This window comes from Coccidioides posadasii, chromosome 1, assembly GCF_018416015.2.
Source record: "Coccidioides posadasii str. Silveira chromosome 1, complete sequence".
Taxonomy (NCBI): domain Eukaryota; kingdom Fungi; phylum Ascomycota; class Eurotiomycetes; order Onygenales; family Onygenaceae; genus Coccidioides; species Coccidioides posadasii.
Genome location: NC_089407.1, coordinates 2,689,550 through 2,706,609, shown reverse-complemented (window position 1 = coordinate 2,706,609; position 17,060 = coordinate 2,689,550). Strand labels below are relative to the sequence as shown.

Sequence of the window (17,060 nt, the reverse complement as noted above, 5' to 3'; positions counted from 1 at the left end):
GGTGTTTTACAAGACCTTAAAACAAAAAAAAAAAAAAAAATATCAAGTTTCTTCTTTTTTCTCCATCTCGTTTGGAGCAGGGGCAGGCTCCGTCGCTGGCTCGTCGGGCTTGGATGGCTCTGCCTCGCTAGGCGACTCTGGATTGTGCTTTTCAACTGTAGCAGTATCGTCGGGGACTTCTGGCTCCGGAACTGGTGGTAACGGAGTAGAATCATCGTGGCTCCCTTCTTTAGTTGTGGCGGTCCCAGCTACTCGCCTCCTCATTCTTCGATTCCTTCTTGCCTCTTCAGCGCTGTCTCGTCGCCGAGCACGAGCCGTATCAGAGTCCATGTTCTCTCGCAAACCTTGGAGCATGCTGGCCGCTCTATCTGCAACATCTTCGCCCTCCGAAACCTGAACTTCAGCAGTGGGGGAGCTAAATTCCGGTTTATTCTCCGGCTCTTGTGCATGCTCTCCGTTGACTGCTGTACTCTCTTCGGGCTTCTCACCATCATTTAGCGAAAGTTCAGGCATACGCTGACCCGACGCTACACGAACTTGATGTCGCTCTTTCAACCTCGCACGACGACGGCGATCACGTTGATCACGTGCCTGAGGAGCAGCAGCTCGCAGTTTCTCCAACAAAGAATCCATCGCTCCGCTGCTGGCTGCCGTTTGCGAACCTGTCCCATCGGCTCCATTCGTTATGGCAGGATTGACACGTTTCCGGGCCAAAGATGCCTCCATTCGGCGTCGGTTGTCCTCCCAAGCGATGTTCTTGTCTTTAGACTTCTACATTTTAAATGCCTAGTTAGCTTTAGAAATCCATGCATGATATAAGACGTACGAACCTTCCATTCGAGCAAGAAGCCCGCGAGCTTTCCAAAGAAGTCTCTCCGGGCATTCTCATCAGTGCTGTCTTCACCATAGAATGTCATGATATCATCAAATGTCTTGGACATCTCTTCGAGATAGAGTTGCATCTGCTCTGCTTTCCGTCTCGCATCTTTCATGCAGCGTTGCACCACGATGTTTACTCTGTCTTGAGGATGGAATTTCTTTGGATCACTCAGGTTCCCTGCATCGAGGCTCGACTGAACGTTCTTGATATTGCCAATATATCTTTCCGCGTCGGAACGTAGTTGGTCGATGTTTGCTTTGTGAACTTTGATAACACCTCCAATTTCGTCCTGGAAATTCTCCCATTCGGGGTATTGGTTTCGAACAATGCGCTCAACAAGATCGGCGAAAGTCGATTCATTTTTGTCGTCCTTGACCATTCCCAGTCTTGCCAGCGAGCTCAGCTTAAATCCGACGGCTTGCTTATTTGAATCATTCATGAAGTTACCAATATCCAGAATTAGGCCAAGTACGTTCATTAGCGAAACAGAATCTCGTAACGACTCGCAAACTTTGACAATTTCCTGAAGGTTAGCGGATAGTTCATCGTACTCGGATTCAAATGATAGCGTCATCGCAAGAGCTCGCATCCTCGCTTTCCAATAATGATGCAGTTCGAATGCCGTCTGAAGATACACCTGATCCTCGCGCGTCAATTCGCTGGGATCTTGCTCTCGGGTTGATGTGGCAGCATTTGGCCCTGTCCAGTCTTTGCTATACGGTGCCATAAGCTTGGCTGTGTTTTCCGGAATAACACACATATCCTCTCGTTGGAGGAACTCCATAATGACACTGTTACCCACAATTTCCGTATCACAGTGAATAATCATGCGGACAAGTTCCTCAGCAGGTACTTGCGAGAACTTGGCCATGGCAATCTGGAACTTGTGCATCAATTCACTAGAGATAATTTGCTTTTTATCCTTCTTCTTTGCAGTGCCCGAGCCAACAAGCTTGGTCTCTTTTGCCATGAATAGTCTCTCGACTTCATCCAAGACCCCCTTCTTGGCAAGCTCTGTATATTTTTCTTCTTTAGATGCGTGGGTTGGGGCATGGGCTGCCCATACCGTTATTTCTGGAGTGTCCACCTTATCCCAATGAAGGGCCTTGAGTTTCTTTTTCGGTCGGATGAAGGGAAGTACAACACCAGGTGTACCTGGAGCTTGAACAGATGATAGAAAATTACCCTTCCAAGCTCCCGGCAACGGTGGTGCACCGGGAGGAGGGGGTATTGGAGCTCCTGGCATAGGTGGCGGGGGTGGTGGAGGCGCACCGCCGGAAAATCCGGGCAAGGGAGGTGGCGGGGGTGGAGGTGGCCCTCCTGAGAAGCCTGGCAAAGGTGGAGGTGGAGGGGGCGGAGGACCTCCTGAAAATCCAGGTAGCGGAGGCGGAGGCGGAGGTGGCGGCCCATTGAATCCTTCTTGCTTTGCTGCCGGTTTCTCTGGCGCGGGCGAGGAATCGGGCTTTGGCGTTTCTTCCTCCTCGTCCGTTTGGTCTACTTTCTCAGCCTTTGAAGCGAGTTCATTCAGGAGACCTGTGGCCTGCTCCGGGTTCATCCGGGGGCGCTTGATTTCAATCAAGCGTGCCTTTTCTTGGACCATCTCTTCGCCTTCTTCAACATCAGAAAGCTGGCTATCCATTTGACCCTCAGCACTAGAATCTTTCCCGGCTTGACTCCTCTTCCGTGAAACCGTCCCAAGTGTGCTATTCGTGAACTTGCGCCTGGTCTCTTCGTCGAGCTCAGTGTCTACAGCGTACATACTGTCCATCCTCTCTCGCAATTCTCGCAATCGGTCTGACGGTCCATTCTGCTGCCATACTTTCCCTTCTAATTTGAACTGAGTTTTCGTTCGTTCCAATTGTTTCTCAAGGCGCTCCATGAGCTTTTCGCGGTCTAATATGCCCTGCATTTGCGCAGCATCCATTTCAGCAATACCATCTTTTCCAGTGCGTGCTTTGGAAGCAGCAACGTCTTGAGCGTCACGGAGCATCAGATATAGTTCTCGAGTTTCAAGTTCGTTGCGTTGCAGCTCTTGAGCCCGTAGCCGCTGGACTTCCGCGAGCTCTGCCTTCAGGGACTCATTTTGGCGGGTTTGGAGGTCCATTACTCCATTCTGTTCTTCAATTTGCTTTTGTAATTTTTTAACCAACCCGTCGGCTCCCAATTCGATCTGCGCTTTCATCGCATCTCGTTCTGCGATCGCCGCTTCGGCAATTTGGCGTGCTTCAAGGGATTCATCAAATGCCCTTCTGGCCTCGGAATCGGTATGTAGCTTATCCAGCAAACTCTGAACGGTGAAATTAAGGCTCTGCTTCAGTTCCATATCCGGTAGTCTCCTGTCCATTGCAACGTAACTCAACATGGCGTCAACGAGCTGGAACATCCTTTGCCCATCTTCCGCTGCATTTTCCCTTATAAGGAGCATGTGTTGCATGGCGGATAAGAAAAAGTCCTGCGAACGACTTCCTCGCAACCTTTCAACAATTGCATTTGTGATTTGAACTGGGTCATTCATGTCAGCGACTTCTCCTTCAATGCCGTCTTTGAGACTACTACTCTCTCGTTGCAGGAGGTCTTCGTAGTCAATGGCCTCGTTTTCCCGATAACGTTCTATTTGTTTTTCGATGGATTCGTACTGGAATCCTTCCATCTTTCCCAAAAGTCGTTTGATCCCGCATGCTGTGAACTGGGCCCTAATATGACAGCGAAGTTGCAAGTCATCTTGGGGAGCATCGATAAGCATATTTATCAAGAACATTGTCGATAGGGCGTATTCCATAAGTAAGTTCTCCATTCCTACACCACCGCTCTTGAATTCCTCGCTGGCGCCCACCAGACTTCCCATTTTGCCTCGTCCATCGATACTGACTTCGACAACCCGCATCCAAGCGTCGAATCGACCAGTTTCACCTTGCAAATTCTTAACATAATCCATGGCCTGTAAAACCTTAAGATGACCCTGGCCATCGGCCCAGTGGCATAAGAAAGTAAGGATTTCGCTAACCATCTTGCGCGTGGTCAAGCGGGGAGATATTAAAGAGCTGGCCAAAGCAACGATGACTTGCTGGTGCGCCAACGCATCATCAGCACCATATTTGTTATTCATTAGGGCTTTCAAACATTTCGCAATGTCATATTCGCGATCTAGATCCTTGTCGCCGGACTGAGCAGTGGGGGGTGCTGGACCTGAAGCCTTCCGCCGATTGATTTTAAGAAGGACGCTTGTCAAAGCAATCTGCCCTTGCGCTTCTACGAACGATTTGACCCAGCTAGACCCTGAAAGTTAGTTATAGGGTTCCGGAAGTGGGCGGTACCATAAAATAAGCTTACCTTATGGGCTGCGTTCGCAAGCTGACGCTTAAACTTCCGAGCTCTTTCGCAGTAATTGTATCATCCATAACTTTCTTGACATACCATTCCGGGCTTCCCTCCTCATCTGCGCGATCAAGCAGACCCCTGGGTCCATCCAACGAGCCATATGTCTGCCGGGCGTGTTGTCTGCGCTTCTGTTCTCCTTGCCATTGTGTGAGTCGATCCTGATGTACCAGCGTCCATTTTTTGGAAGTTGGATACGCCAACATCTGTCTCTTCGCCTGCTCAGGTAAATTCTGCCATCCTCGTTTAATCATTAGCTCATAGAACATCTGATCGACAACCCTATCGTCTTTAGGTCTCGGGAATGAGCCATCTGGTGCCATTTGAAGGGGTGTAGTATAGGTAGGCCAATTATTTTGATAGGGATCGACATTTCGATAACCGCTACCGCTTGACGAAGGAGGATATCGTTCATTAGGATAGCCGGTGGAGAGAAGGCGCCCAGAGGCGTCTTGGGTGGAGGTCCTGGTCGTAGACGATACGGAGGAATAGACACTCGTCTGGTCTAAGGAAGTTCGCGAATTGGCAGACGAGTCCGGTGTGGAATATGGATAGTTGTATGCTTTGCTCAGTTTATCGTAGTAACCCATGCTAGAATGTGGGGGTGGCCTGGGACCGGAGAGATAAGTAGAATTGGTTTGCATTGGACCATTGTTCAGTGGAGAATATTGAGGATATTCGTAGGGGCTCTTTGGAGGATCTTTGCGTGCTGGGGGTTCGGATTTCGGGAGGTAATCGACCGGGATCGGCGACTTTGCATTTGGGGGGACGCTATCGTAAGGTATTGCGGTGATTATTCCAGAGGAGGGTGGTTCCACTTCACTTGAAAGGTCCAGCGCATATAGAGAGTCGCGTTTTGAGTATCTGGAAGAGCGTGATCCGGCGGCACTCCCTGCAACGCTGAACGCGTCTGATGTCCCTTCCCCTCTCGAGTCTGCACCGCGGTCTTTGTGTAGCTTTCTCCCGAAAAACGACTTGCTGGCCGAGGACTGTTTGGACTTATCCGAAGGAGTTGGAGGACGAGGCATTTCGATGGAACTACCGTGTCATGCAGCAAAACTGAGCGGTTAAGATCCCAGCAACATCGGGACCAGCGCGGCCAGAGCAAGGGATTTTGGCGGCGGTCGTTTCCGTTCTGGCATACACTTTTCCCGGTTAAGCAAAGGTCCGGGATATTGTGTCCCCTATCGCGTGCTTAAGCAACTGCAACAAAACTCTAGTTAACTCCCAAGCAAGGAATATGCCGACTCCTCGCGCCAGCGACGCATGAAGAAGGAAATGATTCTCGAAAGTTATTATATATGCAAGCAGCTTCGTCGAACTGTGAAGCGCAGCTCCTCGCTTGAGTTACCCCGCTGGAAAAAAGTGAAGTCTAGTATTATACCACAGACAGTGTCTGCACTTTGCAAAGACGGATAATTAATGCAGTCACTTCTGGGCATTTCACAAACGAGAGATTGTAAATCTGCATGAGTATCTCCAGGGCGAATCGCAGCTAAGGGGGGGACTGCCCAGAAAGGGTTAAGCGCCCGGCTTCACGTGAGGTCCCCACCGCCGAAGGTCAACAGGCCCTGGCCGTCTCACGCTCCAACCAACAGAGCTGAGACAGCAATGCCCTGGGCAAATGCTTGTCTGGTAATCTTGCCAGTCACAATAACATGTCACTTATGAGGTTTTTAAGAAAGGAAAAGTGTTTTTGAAAGTTGCACCCGCCATTTGGCTGGACAGAAATTCCCTTCAACGCCCTCATGCTTACGAAATAAGCCATAGATCTGCTGAGCTATGGGGTCTTCTTTGAGCGTTGTGAAGGTAAAGCCTGTTGAATTGGCCCGGACATGGGAGCGGAACCAATTTGCTGACTCCAACCATGTAGACCCTCTTCGTTCCCGCCCTCATTTCCCTCGGTCTTTACATCCTATTGTTCTATGCAGTCATTCCTTTTGTTCGACGATACCGGCAAAGATATGCCCAGTATCTCCCTCTTCATACAATCTCGGCCCACACATCCTCCCTTCGGGACCGTGCATCCGATGCCCTAATGCGCTTCGTGCTTCCCTCCTCATGGAGAAGACAGTTTGTTGAGGGTCAAGATGACTCTGGCAGCGTGTTAGACGAAGAAGGCGAAGGGATGGTTGGATTTGAAATGGACGCTGCGCGCAGAGCGGCCCTTGAAAGACAGAGAGACGACCCTATGGGCACGGAAGGGCGACTTAGTCGAGAACTAGAAGAAGGCTTCATGGATGACAGCGACGATGAAGTCGGCGATGATAGAGGAGCCACCCAACGTACACGTTAACCCAACCTGGATGAACACCCGCCTACATCGACCTGCTGACACTATTGATACCCGGTCACCAAATGTTACCACGATTCTTATTCCACGGTTTCTGAACTTTTGAGATCTGAATTGCAAGCAAGAGCACTTTGACTCGCCTCAATTTTTTTCCCCTCCTTTTCCTCAGCTGCCTGTGAATAGAATGAGGAACCTTAACAATAAAAGAGCATGGTATAGACCTCTCTCTTTCCCTCTTAGAAAACATGGGACTCCTTTGAGGGTAGTATCCCAGTTAATGCATGAATTTTTGTTAACAGACAAAACTCGTTCAGCCAATGGGAATAACCAGTGAAACCGATGAACGTGAGGATTGTTATTCATGCTGGAGTGGTGTACAGAAGGAAAATATCGTGAAAAATTGGAAGCTTTCAAATGAAGTAGCTTTCTCTTTTTTGTGCCATGATTATGTTATCGGCCACCTATCTAGGCCCTCAACATCCCCCGGCAACAACAAGTTTCCTGTCCAACTCTCATCATCCATTCTTCCCCATCAGCCTTTGTTTCTTTTGCTGGAGGCCTTCTCAAGCATTGTGGTGAATATGGCCATACTTGACGGCATCGAAGTTCAAGTGAGAGTTGTTAGTGTTGACAAGGCGCTCAAGGAGGCTGATATATGCGCCGATGATTCTTGCCACAGCGATATAGTCCCATGGGCCAAGGACCCTATGCGGGTTGAAAAACGCGTCAATGCCCCTCCTGGGCAAGTCTTTTCTATCTGTATGCGGATAGCACCAAGCTTCGATTTCTCAGCTGGGGACGGGCTCCATATCACCCTGAAGCTGGATAATGGCAAGGCAGCCAACCATTATTATTCAGTCAAGTTCACCGAATTGGAAGCGGACGAAGACGGATGGTGGATGAAACATATCGACAACGCAGTAGTCAATTGCGAGGATGGGTGTAGAAAAGCTTACTTTTCTTTCGCATACCTTCCAGCAAGTAGGCCTTTCCGTTTCATATGATGTTTTCTGTTGATTGCTTGCAGGCTCATACATTGTAATAGAGCTCCACGCTGTTCCCGTAGGGTACTACTCAGATGTCGACTATCCACAGGGAAAAGTGGCGGTCACAATTATCCGAGTCTCCCATATTACGATGCCACCGAAGAAGGCAACAGTCACAAATCCAGGGCCCACGCTACCCCCCGGGATCCCTGGGAGCGCGATATGGTTTGTATTTCATGGCATCTATTCATTGCCTTAGTCCGAGGCTAACGGCTGACCAATGCGTTAGTTACAAGGTTGGTGAGCTCGAAGTATTCGATCCACCCATGGTACATGAGCAAGTATCACCTGTCGATGATCCGGACGAGAAACCGCGCCATTTTGTTTTTCACTACAAAGTCATCAGTAAGTCACCTATGGGGGGGTTATTACCACTGTTGCTTATAGCATACCAGAATCTTTGATCATGGACTGTGTTGCGAGCGACCTGGAAATATCGTCCTCGGAGTCCGCATCCTCCCCAAACTAACCGACACTCAACCATCCTTTTCTTTCCTGTTCGGACGAGATTTTGGTTGTCTAAGGCTGGTTGGAGCTCAACCTGTGGGTTTGCGTTCATACTGGGAATGTGTGGCCAATGAGTTTTCCTGCAGAGTGTGCCACACCCGTTCGTTCCTAGCCCTTATTGAGCTTTGCTGCATCTCAACCAATAGCAAGGCCATCATTGTTTTTCCTTTTTCTGGAACGATGGGATTGTCAGTGCCATTACATCACTCTGGGTTGCTTCTACAATCTCCCACAATTTGGGCCAGGGGAGCTGATGTCCCGAAAGACCAATTAGAGTTATGTTCCTGAGCCATCTTGTTAGCTTTGATCAAAAAAGAAAAAAGAAAAAAAGAGCACACGTGGGCCGAAGTTGTCATTGATTGAGCTCCCTGTTTGGTTAAAAACCTTTATGGTATTGTCCTTTTCTTTCTTTTTTTCTTTTTTCTTTTTTCTTTGTTTGCGATTTAAACCTTGAGCCCATCAATTTTATCTGCTTATATCGTCAGCCGTTACATGCTCCAAGGAAATCCCAACCCCCAATTCCATCGAGCTCCGGGAGCAAATAGAAGATGGGTCAACATCCCAAGAATGCGATTCGTCTCCAATCAAACCCCCGCATCCATCCCTAGTTCTACCTACTTCCCATGGATGGCGAAGGGGGCCGGAACATGCGTCCAATCCAAGCATCTTGGGTGATGGGGATACATACTCCTTGCCCTCTGTAGGCTGGTATGCTCGCATTCAGCCCTTCCCCCTCCCGGGTTTACGATGCGAACGGAGTGCGGAGTACAAAGGTAGCTTGTATGTTTTCGTTAGTTGCGCCGCCTAGCGGGGAAGTTTGGGCTTAGAGCCAAAGCTTATTGGTGGTTCCGCGCAGCTTTGACCCTCACACCCCTCATTACATCAGCTGCTTCTACCCCTCACGAGTGTTTCTCTTCGCGCGGGGTACTCACTCCTCCTCCACGGAATATCACTTACCTGTGTGACGAAGATGTGCAACACACGGCCTGTTATTGCCGACCTTGTTTCCAAAGTAGCTGTCCCGTTACGCCACGCACCCTTGGAGAAGGACAAACGGGGTTACATATGCAAAACCAGTTACCATCATCGTGCGACAAGCCCAACATCGCTGCGGTCTGAGGAAGACGCGGGGGTATATAGAGTATGACGCAGGTTCACGATAGGGAAGAGGATCCAGGGATCCAGTATCTCTATGTAATCTACCTCCGTAGGGCTCTGTTCCATCCAAAAGATGTTTCCAAGCATTATGGTCCGTACCCAAACTACGGTGTTTGCAGGCCGGATGTCGAAAGGCGATTCTCTTCGTTAACCCCGCAGAGGGACGCATTGTCGTTGTCAGCCAGAGTCTTGGACAAGAACCATGTCTCGGAATGATGGGATTCGAGGCTTCGATTCTTCTCATTGGTGAAATCATTTTGATTCCGGAGGGGTGCCATCAATTGCATTCTCCAATGAGTTGCGATCGATGCGGGATTCCATGCGCGTTTTCCCGCTTGATGCCACCTTCAGCGGGTGGGGTTGCGTGATACAATGGCCCTCTACGCCCAGGATCGAGTTTATTAAGCTCACCCAGGATGCGGATTAATGTTGGAAGAAGGGTGGATAATTATATTTGAATCGGTTTCTCCACCGGTAAACGAAGCTAAGGGGCTGGTGTTGGAGGATTTTGGGCTATATATATCTCGGATGAAGCTGCCTGTTCATCCATCTTTCTCCTCTTTTTTCTCTCCTCTTTCATTCTCATCGATTCTGCATCGGTCCTCTCACGGCAGCGTTCCTCCATCTCAGTTTAAGGTCAACCGCCATTATCAGTCCTACATTGGCTGAGGTAAGGCTAGCTGCAGAGTTGGAGAAGCCTTCCCCACCCTAACTAACTCCGACAGCTGCTCTGCCCCCTTCCCCTCGCCTGCGGGATATGTTACCTCATTTTGGCTTAATTTCGCCTCAGGCCAGCCTCTGCTAACTTCATACTCATTCATAGTTCACGGGTATAAGAAGCTTGGAGCGTCCCTGACCAGCAAGTCTCATCCTCCTATCCACAAGTAACCTAACAAAGCTTGCTTGTTGTTTTACATTTCTTTCAAGATGGTAATTATCCGCTCCCTTTCTCGAGGGCTTCCTCGCCCCCTCTCTTCTCTCCTCGCAAGTCGAGGAAGCTTACGAAGTCCTTCTCCTTTTGCTTCATCATGGACCGCATCGTCTTCTTTACCATTGAATAGCGTCCGGACACTGACTGCCACCTCCAAATTACAGGGTAAAGTTCTTATGGTTATGTATGACGTAAGTTCCTCCTTCCACATCCCCGCCTTCGCAGTCCAATTGCAATTCAATGCCTGTTTAAGATGCAAATCTGGGTGCTAACATTGCTTTGCAGGGTGGGGAGCATGCGAAGCAGCAGCCTGGTTTATTGGGAACAACAGAAAATGAGCTTGGATTAAGAAAATGGCTTGAGGAGAGAGGCCACACCTTGGTAACCACATCTGACAAGGAGGGATCGAACTCTACCTTTGAGCGCGAGCTTGTTGATGCGGAGATCATCATCACTACACCGTAAGTTGACCTATCACTGCAGACATGTGGGGAATTTTTAAGTTTCAACTTTTCTGACCCGGGACTTTGGCTTCAAGGTTCCATCCCGGTTATCTCACCGCAGAGCGTCTGGCCAAGGCCAAGAACCTCAAACTTGCCATCACAGCGGGTGTTGGTTCCGACCATGTTGACCTGAATGCCGCCAATAAGACCAACGGAGGTATCACTGTCGCTGAAGTCACTGGCTGCAATGTCGTGTCTGTTGCCGAACATGTCGTTATGACCATCTTAGTCCTCGTCCGCAATTTCGTCCCGGCCCATCAACAAGTTGCCAGCGGTGAATGGGACGTTGCTGCCGTTGCTAAAAACGAGTATGACCTTGAGGGTAAGGTCGTCGGAACTGTAGCTGTTGGCCGCATTGGTGAGCGTGTACTTCGCCGTCTTAAGCCCTTCGACTGCAAGGAGCTTCTTTATTATGACTACCAGCCCCTCAGCCCTGAGGTCGAGAAGGAAATTGGATGCCGTCGTGTTGAGAACTTGGAGGAGATGTTGGCACAGTGTGATGTTGTCACTATCAACTGCCCTCTCCACGAGAAGACACGTGGCTTGTTCAACAAGGAACTCATTTCTAAGATGAAGAAAGGTAAGCTACATTTTCTCTTCCCCAGCTTTCTCGAAGACCATGGTGTATAGGATACTAAGGGGTAATAGGCTCATGGCTTGTAAACACCGCCCGTGGGGCTATCGTCGTCAAGGAGGACGTCGCAGAAGCTATAAAATCAGGCCACCTCCGTGGATATGGCGGTGACGTCTGGTTCCCACAACCTGCTCCCAAAGACCACCCACTACGCTATGTCCAGGGCCCATGGGGCGGCGGCAATGCCATGGTCCCTCACATGTCTGGAACTTCCATTGATGCACAAATCCGCTATGCACAGGGCACGAAGGACATCCTTGAATCGTACTTCTCCGGCAAGTTCGATTACAAACAAGAAGATTTGATTGTTCATCAGGGCGACTATGTCACAAAGGCCTACGGACAGAGAAAGAAAATCCAGGAAGAGCAACGGAACTAGGAGAATGCAGGAGCTTAGGACTTCGGCAAATGTTGCAAGCAAATGACGAGACGTTTCCCTGCAATGGACTGCAAGGCTGGTGTATCTTAACGATAGCATCCGAATAAGGATATTATGATTAATGCAATGAATTGAAAGAGGCCCAGGCCAATTCCGAACAACTACTCGTAGATCTTTCCATACGAACCTTCATTCCATCCAATCTTGCATCTCAGTCACCTTAGAAAAACATCTTGGAATTGAGAAAACCATGCCCAGAACGCCCGGAGGGCCTTATCGAATGAAGTTGGCAGACTTTGAGGAGCTATGACCGCACAAAAAATGGCCGTCCGCGCCTAATCTCCGAGTTATCCTTAACGTTTCACCCGGTGTATTAATTATACCTCCATGGGCCATGGTCTGGTTTTGGATGACACGAGACGGAGTTTTTTCCGGTCAAGCTGATGAGAAATTTCGGTGGCGAATTCCATCTGAGGGTATTTATTGGCCAAACACCAAGAGCTCAAGAACGATATTGATCAAAGCGTTTCGGGATGTGTTGGAAAAGGTGCGAAAAGTGGTGGTAGCGATTCTCAAGCCTGGACTACCCTGAAATTGATTCTGGCTGCAGCAGTGCCGAACCAATTCTACACGATCAAGCTGGACTTGTGGGCCTTGGTTTGGTCCCTCCCTTTCGCGTCCACCCTGCATGTGAAGCAGAGGTTGAATGATAGGACCTGATAAATAGTGTAGCCAGGAAGGTTATGGGCAGCCGACTTGCAGTGTTGTCTTCTGTTGGCCTCTTGTTCTCTCCGCAGGGGCTACTACCGATTTGTTCATGTTTTCAGTGTGTTTCCTGCACCTGAAAATGTATCATGCACGAAAATTACTCATCCAGAAGGGGGAAAGCATTTGCAGGGGCTGCTGTCCTGTGGGTACTCGATCACAGGTATAGTGCCACCGGAACGTGTGCTGTCGGTGATCTGGGCTCTGTACAACTCTTTACCACAGGGTGGTTATCCATAGAATTTGGCGACATCGGCCAGGAGCATTTCCATAACTCCGTCGCCCCCTGAGATTCCCTTTCATGTCGACGTTGGCCGAATTTGGTCTGGTGCACAGACCTTGCTGCACTTATCATGCCCAGAAGGAACTTATCCAGCGGGCGAATCTGTACTGGAAATGAATTCTCAAATGCTAAGTAGTAGTCGTTTCTCGAAGCAGCTCTGCTACAACGCCGACTTTCCGCCAAGGAACGACCTCCAGCCACACTTCAGTCACATGACTCAATTTCCCGTTCGGGTATCCGTGCGTCAACGTCACCGCGTTCCTGAGAGATGAAACTGCCGTTGTGTCAATCAAAAATCCGCGGTTTAAACTAGCCAATTCAAGAATGATATCCCTTTCGATACATCCTGAGTGAGACAGGGAGATGGCAACATGGATAGTGCACAGGACCGTGCTGAAAGTGACGTCTGAACGGGCGGCCCAAGATATGCACCTGTCAATGAACTACATGCCCTTTGGCGGCGTCCCCTGGTATTTCTTTTATTCGTATCATCCCTCGATTATATTACCCCGCGTTTTGGACAGCTTTCGTTCTCTTTGAAAGAGAGACGATTCTGGGCTTTTGGGGTACGCCCAGCCTGGGCCAAAGTCCTTCGGGATCCCATGATACGAAAACTACTTTTCTTTCCCCCTCCCCCCCTCTCCCCCCCCTTTTTTTCTTTCTTTTTTTTTTTTTTTTTTTTTTTTTTTTTTTTTTTTTTTTGCATTGCGTGTTTGCCTGCAGCTATGGTTGTTGCCACTGCTGATATGGACCCTCGGGCGGTTTCACTATTGGATAAAGTGAGGAGGGTGGCACTGAGTGCCGCATTTTGGGCACGTTCGTTGCCTACTTTAAAATTAAGGGCCACAGCTATACGCCAGCTCCGTGGAATCTGCGAAATTGAACATTATGGGGGGAATATAACATGAACATCAAGAAAGTAGCGGGAGGTGGAAATGGGCCGCAAATAACTGATGGCCATCACACACCCTTGTTGCCCTTTCGCCCTCACATCCAAGCGCTCCTCAATACATATAAAAGTAGCCTCACATGGTGGCAAAGCCTCTTTATAATGCTCTTTCGGAGGATTTCAATCCTTCGGATATATTCCACAAAACGTGGATTTTTGAGAACCTAAAGCTTCTCGCCGGAAAACCATCTGACAGACAATGGCCAGCCAGTCGAACTCCACATTCCTGGGTCATCTTAGGTCAGATTGTTACAGAATTCAAAATCATGTTGCCTGTTCTGGATTAGGCTAATTTTACGGCTAATAATTCCTCTCCCGGGTTTCATCTTGCATGATCCTGTTACTCATTCGAGGACTCAGCCGTTCCAACTCAAGAACAGGAGAAGCCACTGCTTCCTTGGCCTCGACTATCGTTTACCTAATGTGTTGGCTTTGGCAGCTAAAGACCTTGGTCTCTATTAATTCCTGGGACTTGGTCCTTGGGATTTTATCGGACTGGGTGACAAATGTGGCCTAGATGGGGCACTGTATCATATCTTCATGGAGTACTCGATGAACTTTGAGCCACCTTCGTGAACTAGATCCCTCTCAATGCTCTGGCTTTGCCACTGAAACTCTGAGTGCTTGAACAGTGTCGGGCCAATGGAAGTAAAAAAATATACCAATATTCATGTTCTTCGAGGTGGTTTCTGGAAACCATGCTTTTCTTTCTCCTTGCTTCAACTCTTTCCGGAACCATTTGTCCTTTCAACATACAGTGAAAGAACTGCGCCTATTCCGCATGCTGTTGCATTCACGATGCGATTTCTGTGATTAAAACGGGATTATTGACAGCGTTTCTTTTGGTTGATGCAGTTGTCCACCATGCCCGAACTCTTTACCCCCCAGCGCTCTTCTACACTCTACCGCCAACTGCATTAGTGTTACGCCCTGGAGGACCTCTGCGCATTCATCGCCAGTGTTTGGATCCTCATGGTTCTGAATAATAATGGCTATAGACGAGACAATAATCGACGCATTACAGAGGAGCAAGATCGAGTTCGCTGGCAATGCGACGACTCTGGCCGACACTCTGTTCCTTAAATTTAGTATCCAGAGTCGGATCTCTATCGTTGTCACAGCGGCTTTCAACGTCTTTGCATCTGCTGCCGTCGTGGCAACCGTTTTGTACGATAGCTGGAGAATAGCGAGCCTTAGAGTGCCTCGAAGGTGTGCTCCTCCCTCCATCTAAAGCAGGGGTATGGAACTGATATATCCAAGAAAACTCGACTTTTTTACGAAAATCCCAACCGCTCATATATTCTCCAACGCATTGGCTCTCGCTACTATGACGCAGGGCTCGATTTTCATATCGGTGCAGACCATGAACCTCCAAGATGTGCTCACTAATAACTGCAGCGTCTACTCTCAAATTACCTGGACTGGTAAATACTTCTTCTCTGGACACGAATTTTCGTTTCAGCTAACTTTACGAGTAGCTGCTTGGCTTGTCGGATACACTATCTTAATCTTTAGTTCCGAAGCTGCGATTAGGAGTTTCAACCCGGCCTGTTCAGCTTCACCTTGCAAAAGCTATGCTTCAGTCAACTGGATCCTCGTGGTTGCTTTTTCGGTCTTAACTTGGATACCGTCATATCTCAGGCCTGTGACGATGAGCATATGCACCGCGGACCTGACGCAGTGGGTTGAGCCTTGGTCAGATATTGGGACAGGATTGGCTTCGAGTCTGATTCTTTTCTACATTGTCAACGCCGTAGTGTTATTGTTCCGGCTCCGACGAACCGAAAAGCTGTGCTTTGAGCAAAGAATTGCCACTCGCAATCAGGTATACTACCTGTTTGTTAATTCCGCTATATTTGTGAGTTTCCCCATATATCTTCGCTTTCCGTGACCCTCCATAAACGCAGCACACTTACAGATTTATAGGCGTTCACTTTGCCATTTTGGATACAGGCAACGACATCCCATGCAACGAATGCGGCGGCCATGATCATGTCGATTGCGATAAATTTGTTTGGGATCGTGAATGGTGTCTTATTCCTTCTCCTGCGCGCAACTGGTCAAAACCTGATTACCAGATCCGCAAACCCGGTTTGGTTTATGAAGCCCCCAAGGCGGTACACCGATTCCACTGAGATGGCTGTCGCACAACAAATGATCATGCCAGTTGGCCTTGAGCGAAATAACAGCATCGTGAAGCGCGGAGATTTCTCGAGTGGCAGGTTTGGCCAGCGCCGAGAGCCAGAGCAACCTGATCAAGGACGACGAAGAAATTCGATCCCTGAAGCAGTTTTCCCTGATGGCCGCAGTTCGATGGAGCGCCTAACCGCCGGCATCCAAAGTAGGGAAAGCTTCCTTTCTTTATCTACCACTTCGAGAGATCGATCCTCGGGATTGTCATCCATCGTACCGATGACCGATATCGACGACTTTATCCTCCTTCCACCACAACCGTATTTCAGTCACCGGCGGCGTTCTTCAGATATAAGTGCTGCAACAGTTCAAATTGGGCTATGTCTAAGTAGTATCCCAGTACCGCTGCCAGCACAGCAAGCACACAATTCCTCGAAAGTCACCCATATCCCAGTTGACCCCCCGGAGACGTTAACATCAGCTCGATTCTCTGGTCCTAAAAAGACATCAACAGGTGGTTCTAGAGCAACCCTAGATTCGTCCCTCCCTATCCATCCTTTACAAGTTAACCCTCCTTCGCTGAAGTGGAGCCTTGAAGACGTTTCCGCTCCAACTTATACCACCAACGAGAGGAGCGATAGCACTCTCGATCCTCCACCACTAGCCCTACAGTCGGTGCCTAATCGTGCCTCCCAACGCCTCACCGACCTCCGCGCATCCTACGAAACCAACTCAAGTAGGTCGAAATTGCAAGGCGGCCTCCCCTCTAACCCCAAATCATCGCAGGCGGTGCCGAGGAGGGGAACGAATGACTCTGCTTGGCCCCTACCAGAAAGGTTTTCGTTGTTACCAGACAAGACTTATTCTCAAATTCCGTGGATATGAGCCATCATGTCTATTTAACCACGTTCTTGGTATTTTCTACTACCTTAGTTCTGCTACCCGGTTTGGGAATGGACCTTTTATTATAAGTGGTGCTGGGCGTTCCAGTTCACGGCTTTTTTTAAGGGCTTTATTTGGTTATATTGCATTTTTATTATAGTTGAAATCTGTTTCACTTCTTTGTGGTTTTGGGTTTTGTACAATGGTAGCATCTGTGATTTGACCAGTGGGAAGTGGTTGGCTCTGTTGTTTTGCTGTTACCTGTATACTAGGTCTCTCAGTGATTGATATGTAACTCACATGGTCTAGAATGGCTATGGACATTCTGACACAATCTTTAAC

At 48.8% G+C, this 17,060-nt stretch overlaps 5 protein-coding genes across 6 annotated transcripts; 4 read left to right on the top strand and 1 right to left on the bottom strand.

Annotated features, from left to right (window-relative positions):
• Positions 1–42: 42 nt before the first annotated feature.
• D8B26_000746 (uncharacterized protein) lies at positions 43–5,283 on the bottom strand (the record flags this gene model as incomplete). Its single annotated transcript, XM_003071105.2, has 3 exons — positions 43–771; positions 831–4,149; positions 4,211–5,283. 3 exons carry the CDS (start codon positions 5,281–5,283, stop codon positions 43–45), a joined length of 5,121 nt encoding a protein of 1,706 aa, XP_003071151.2.
• A 754-nt stretch (positions 5,284–6,037) lies between these two features.
• Positions 6,038–6,770, top strand: D8B26_000745 (uncharacterized protein; the record flags this gene model as incomplete). Its single annotated transcript, XM_003071104.2, has 2 exons — positions 6,038–6,064; positions 6,129–6,770. 2 exons carry the CDS (start codon positions 6,038–6,040, stop codon positions 6,549–6,551), a joined length of 450 nt encoding a protein of 149 aa, XP_003071150.1. The 3' UTR covers positions 6,552–6,770.
• A 359-nt stretch (positions 6,771–7,129) lies between these two features.
• Positions 7,130–8,063, top strand: D8B26_000744 (uncharacterized protein; the record flags this gene model as incomplete). Its single annotated transcript, XM_066123324.1, has 4 exons — positions 7,130–7,529; positions 7,594–7,759; positions 7,824–7,939; positions 7,990–8,063. The coding sequence occupies 4 exons, from the start codon at positions 7,130–7,132 to the stop codon at positions 8,061–8,063; spliced, it is 756 nt and encodes a 251-aa protein (XP_065979398.1).
• A 1,697-nt stretch (positions 8,064–9,760) lies between these two features.
• FDH1_1 (formate dehydrogenase (NAD+)) lies at positions 9,761–11,865 on the top strand. 2 transcript variants are annotated; one of them, XM_066123323.1, is made up of 6 exons: positions 9,761–9,929; positions 10,083–10,189; positions 10,355–10,381; positions 10,476–10,651; positions 10,729–11,273; positions 11,342–11,865. In XM_066123323.1, exons 2-6 carry the CDS (start codon positions 10,187–10,189, stop codon positions 11,704–11,706), a joined length of 1,116 nt encoding a protein of 371 aa, XP_065979397.1. In that variant the 5' UTR covers positions 9,761–9,929; positions 10,083–10,186; the 3' UTR covers positions 11,707–11,865. The 2 variants fall into 2 exon arrangements, with proteins under 2 accessions (XP_065979397.1, XP_003071148.1); XM_003071102.2 differs by having other exon boundaries at positions 10,083–10,381.
• Positions 11,866–14,432: 2,567 nt separating this feature from the next.
• Positions 14,433–17,051, top strand: D8B26_000742 (uncharacterized protein). Its single transcript, XM_066123322.1, has 4 exons — positions 14,433–14,912; positions 14,964–15,127; positions 15,182–15,561; positions 15,630–17,051. Exons 1-4 carry the CDS (start codon positions 14,692–14,694, stop codon positions 16,719–16,721), a joined length of 1,857 nt encoding a protein of 618 aa, XP_065979396.1. The 5' UTR covers positions 14,433–14,691; the 3' UTR covers positions 16,722–17,051.
• The last annotated feature ends 9 nt before the right edge of the window (positions 17,052–17,060 follow it).